This window comes from Alligator sinensis, unplaced genomic scaffold (assembly GCF_000455745.1).
Source record: "Alligator sinensis unplaced genomic scaffold, ASM45574v1 scaffold222_1, whole genome shotgun sequence".
NCBI classification, from domain to species: Eukaryota; Metazoa; Chordata; order Crocodylia; family Alligatoridae; genus Alligator; species Alligator sinensis.
Window position 1 is genome coordinate 3,518,600 of NW_005841912.1, and position 5,515 is coordinate 3,524,114.

Consider the following 5,515-nt stretch of genomic DNA (forward strand, 5'->3'; position numbering starts at 1 on the left):
CTCTTCCGAAATACTTTAGAGAGCCCTGGGGCAGTTTCTCCAGCAGGGCTGTTTCAGCCTTGTCCAAAGTAAAGGTGCATCTCTAAGGGAAAAATATAACCTAGACTTTTCTTCAATCTGGTGGCAGTGGCTTCCAAGAGAAACCACCACATTGCTGGTTTTTATCATTTAAGTAGCAAACTCCAGCTAAAGGATAAAAATTTACATGGAGCCAAAGAGTCTGGGGTGGCCAGTCTTGTAGCTACCCTACTGGCAGCCAACCAATAGGGAAGAGGTGATATGAACATTACCCTAGGGTTATACTTCTTGGCAAGTTATCTACTGCCTTCCCCAAGCTTGCTCCTGATGGAGATAAGATAATTTGGTCTGTACAGCAGCACAAGCCCCAGACTGGTGAGAAGAGACACTCTCAATTCATAATTGGCTCAAGTCACCTAGCTGCATGTGAAGAAAGAACACACACTCTAATGCAGGGGTTTTTAACCTTTTTTAAGGAGTGCACCCCTTCTGGGTAAACTTCTGGCAGAACGGGGCGGGGGTGGCAGTAGCTGGATGCAGACCGGGGGTGGCTTTCATGAGGCAGTGCGAAGTGGTGGATGGCAGCAGTGGCAGCTGCTGTGCGCAAGCTCTTCCCCCCGCACCCGCACATTGGCTGGCCGGGTGGTTGCACCTGCAGAGGGAAGCCACTGCCCTTGTCCCACCCCTGGCCCTGCTCCTGGGAGGCAGCAGCGCAGGGTGGTGGGTGGCAGCGCTCCATTCCTGCCCACCCGCCTGCTCATACCCCCTAGCCCCTTTCCAAGTACCTCCAGGGGTCTGCAAAACAGGCCCTATTCAATTTGGGGTGTGCGAAATGGGCCTGCAATACTAGGGGTGTATGAAACAGGCTCTATTCAATTCGGATTCTGCCGAATCAGGGACAATGACTCGGAGAATCAGCGATTCAGCCATAGACACAGCTTTAAATGTTTTTTATACATACCTCTAGGTACCAGGCACAGCTTGTGAACGCTGTGATGGTGGGGTGGATGAAGGATTCCACAGGAGCACAGGGGGCCCCTCATATGCTCAGTGGCAAGCCCAGAAATGGATTCTTCCGGTCCACTTCCAGGTCCACCAGGAAACGAGCAGAGGGGCCCCCTGAACCCCCCCAGCTTGATGATTGGCCGTGGGGGGACCCCGGGTACCCCCCAGACCCAGGAGGTACCAGTCACTAAGCTGGGGAGGCATGAGGGGGGTCCCCCTGCATGCTCCCCGCTGGGCCCAGAAGTGCTTCTGGTCCACTTCTGGGTTTGCTGCCGAGCGCGCTGGGGACCCCCCACACTCCTGTGGGACACTCCATGCGCCCCAGCACTGCAGCATTCATGAGCCGCCTGGTACCTTGAGGTATGCAGAAAAAACATGTAAAGCTGTGTCTATGTACGAATCGCCGAATCTTTCCGAATCTCCCCGAATCGATTTGGAGGGTTCCGATTTGATTCAGAGAGATTAAAGGGTCACCTGATTCGAGTCATAGTCAGAGATTCAGCCAGCGAATTGGGCTGAATCACCTCCAAATCGAATCAGGGACCAAAGCTTCACACAGGCCTAATGCGTACCTCCTGTTGACAACCCCTGCACTCATAAGACTATCTGGGAGCTCTTTCAATTAATCACTCATATATTTTCTGCTCAACTCAGTTTTATAACTGTGTTCATTTTATAAGACACTTCAAATTGAGGTTAGAAGAAAAACTGCCCCTTTCAGGAAGATGCATATAAGATATAACTATGTGAAAAAACTGGACAAGATGAGCAGGAAGGGATGTTCACCTCACTAAAGAAATGAAGACTGGTACAGTCCAGAAGCCTGCATCAAGCCAGACCAGCAGTCAGTGAGCCAATGTTTTGTCATTTAGATCCCTTCAAAAGCTACTTTTTCTTTAAAATCTTTCCTTTACCCCTACTATTCTAACTTGGTCCTTTAGGTCAACAGGAGATTACTCTTAAATCTATATGTTGTTACACATTTCCAACCATTATCATAAGGATGCGAACAACCACCTCTTCTTCAAATAAGAACTGGCACAAGAGCCCCTAGCTAAATGGCTCTCAGTATTATAGATGAGGTTAACACCTAAACAGTGACCTCAGCATTACCCTTGTCCTGAATCAGTCATTATTCCTACAGTTTAGACCTTTTTAAATGTCTCCTGTCTGCAGGAAGGGAGAGTCCTTTTTACAGCAACTCAATATTATTTGGTAAAATTCACCCTGCAGGGCTGGGAAAAACCCTACAGAGCCATAAGAAATAGTTAAAGGTCAGCATAGAAAGTTTATTTTAAAAACACTGCAACACACAGCATTGTAAAAACACTATTCACGAGTGGGGATTTTGACTCTTATTTTCCTTACTGTATCTAAAATGCCTCTACAGTTTATTCTCCTGCATTCTGCACTAGAGCAAGAACTTTTCAGCTGCTAAACTGTGGTCTACTTATGACATACCAGTCAAGACTGGGTTTCCTAAATCATCACAGGTCTCCAAGGCCCACATTCTTAATCAGGCAGACATACCCACATGCAAGTTCACTATGGGGTAACAGGTACATAAACTCACCTTGTTGCAAACACTATAATCACCAATGATTTTCTTGTGTGATAACCATGTTGTTAGCAGGGGCCTGACAAATCTAAAGAAACTTTGCGCATTTTGATAAGGCACGAGAAATCCTGGATCAGATGCAGTAATCCAATGCATCAAGAAAAAACATCCTCTCAAGTCTCAGGTTTCACTTCTATAGATTTGAATGAACTATCCCCACCTCCACAACTCCATCCATTACTTTTAGCAAGTATAAGGTCTGGAAGGCAAATGTGTCCCTCATCTTTCCGCACAGAATTCTAGTAACTGCCAAGTTAATTTATATACTCTTCCAATTTAAATGGTTGGATGGGAAGATGCCATTAACCAAACCTACATTCAAGATCAGAGCAGGGTGGAACAAGTCTCTCACTACAAGGAAATCTGCCAAGCAACTGTCTATTGTAGGTATTTGTAAAATGCCATAATATCCTCCTCTCAGATCACTGCCCTCCCAACATGACCCAGAAACTCAACTCATTATGGTATATCCAGAGGCCAAGTGGTCCACAGCCTGAGTCTTTGATAGACCATCTGTATTTTCCTGTGAGGGTAAATACATGCAAGATTGTGAAGTGCTTTTCTACTGTAATTTCTACTGTACAAATAAGGAATCGAGATACAGAGGCCAAGACCCAGATCTGCACTTATATTTAGGCACTTCACTGCTATTCCCATGGGAAATCAAAGGAGGTTGGGCTGCCAAATACTTTTTCATGGCTCTGGGCCTAAGTTACCCACCCAAAGAAGTCTGTGGCACAGCAGAGTACTGAACCTTAATCTTCCAGGTTTTAGGCTAGTGTCTTAACCACTGGCCCAGCTTTCTTCCTGGCTTTCTCCAAGTAGGGCCTGTGGGGTCAAGGTAAATAGACAGGAAGGAGTTCAGTTCTTAAAGGATGGCTCTTTTTATTGTTATTATTATTACTACTAGCATTTATTAACTTGAATTCTGCCAATGGATAGTTTCTCCACAACAGGAAATATCTACCAAGGACCTTTAGTAATAGCAAAGAGCAACACTGCTGGCAGTAAGGACTGCTCCATTCAGTGCCTCCTTTGACAGAAGGTGCATACAGAAAAGATGAAATCTTCCACACCTGCCCCTCTGTCTTGCACTTAAGAGAGTGAGGCTCATCAAGTGGTTAGGCAAAGAAAATGATCTAAGAGGAAAGGAAAACAATGTGCCACCCTCCCTCCAAAGTCTGCTTGATAGGAACACCTTTGTAACAGGAATGTACCTGTTGCAAAAGATCTGTCCAACATACCTGTCCTCACCTAGGGTGAGAAGGGCATCTATGCAGAAGGAAAATCTTTTTCCTTTGCACTGTGCTCTCACAAGCCCCCTCCCCTGCCTGGCTTCTTTGGCATTTCCTTGTGGGTAATGATGGACAATGCTGAAAACCAAGAAGACATCACCTAGACAAACATCCACAAATCAGAGTTTTGGGAATAAATGAGTTCTAAATTATATTCATGAGATCCTTTTGCAGTTAATCAGGAGTTTGTATTTTTAGTAGTACAGGCCCTGCCAGGAACTCTGGGTTCAATTTTAAGAGGCATCAATCTCCTGCTGGGTAGGGATTCAAAAGTGGCTAAGCGGAAATGTCTCCTGACAGAGAAGGGCTGACTTAGGTGAGCTGCTCCAGAAGGACCATCCCTGCCAGCTAAGCAGTGGATAGAGTGCTGCCTCCAGATGCCTGGCCCTGACACTATCCCCATCTCTAGGGCAGGCAGAGTACATGGCCAAATGTTAGATATACCAGATTGGTGCTAGTGCTAACTCTTTTTGCAGGAACTACTATTAAGGGTAAAGGACTTGGCTTCTTATATTTATATTCCCCTTACTCAAGACTGAAATCCTCCTGAAATCAAAATGGCACAGTACCTGGAAGAACATTTGGATTTGGCCCACTGGCCATGTCCTTGGTTCACTAAGAATTCACATGGTGCTTGAGAAATACATACTGGTGACTGCTTTCAGCAATTCTAGAAAACAATCCATGTGTAATTACACCCAAATAATAAGTTTCTGACACAGTGACAATCTCCATTCCTATGGCAGGCTCCCTCCCCATCTCTCTCTCAGAGAGGGTAGGATTGTCACTTCTTTGCAGTCATGCAATCACAAAAGGCACCAACCTTAAGTTTATGTTCTTTCCTGTTGACAATGACAGCTGTTATTTGCTGGTCCATGAAGACAAGAATAGTCACCAGCAGAGCAGGGATGGCAGCTGCAAGGTAAACCCACCAGGGATTTCCTCCAAATGGTGGAATGAACCAGCCTCTGTTGGGACTGGTCGGCTGAGAGGGCAAAGACAGAAACACATAAATCAGAGCAGCAACATGTTAATAATTTTATCCCCCCAGAACCACATTCACACAGCAACAGTGCTCAACACTAACATGCCAAAACTGGCTAATAGAAGACTGCTGAGGGCTTAATCCTGGACACCTGTAAACATCAATGAAAAATGAAGACCTGATATAAAGGGTCATATCTTGCAACCTTTGCTCATGGTGAGTAGTAGCCAGATCCACTCGTTGGTGGGGGGATGGCAAATCAGGGCAACTGCCCCAGGCCCCATGAACAGTGCCGTACAGGCCCTGTGGACATTGGTACGTGCCAAGGGTGCAGGTGCCACCACTCCGCACAGCCGTCATGTGCCACTGGCTTCACACTCCACCCACTCCCCTTCCCACCACCACACAGGCTGATATGCCCCAGGCCCTGCACACCCCTAGGGTCAGCTCTGGTAGTAGCTACTGTACACTATAGTAGTCTATAGGTCCAGGCTGTGGAGACTTTTTCTCACATTCATGGACATATTCACTCAGTTCCACTAAAACCAGTGGGACCACATGTGGACTACCAATGACAGTAAGTAGAACAAGTAT

At 46.2% G+C, this 5,515-nt stretch overlaps 1 protein-coding gene across 1 annotated transcript in view; it reads right to left on the minus strand.

Moving 5' to 3' along the window:
* The window catches only part of SLC4A4 (solute carrier family 4 member 4), a 307,465-nt gene that overhangs the window by 30,301 nt on the left and 271,649 nt on the right, over nt 1-5,515 (minus strand). Inside the window, exon 18 of the mRNA XM_006018773.3 lies at nt 4,760-4,921. Coding sequence (XP_006018835.1) covers nt 4,760-4,921 — 162 coding nt within the window. The remainder of the gene's footprint in view (nt 1-4,759; nt 4,922-5,515) is intronic.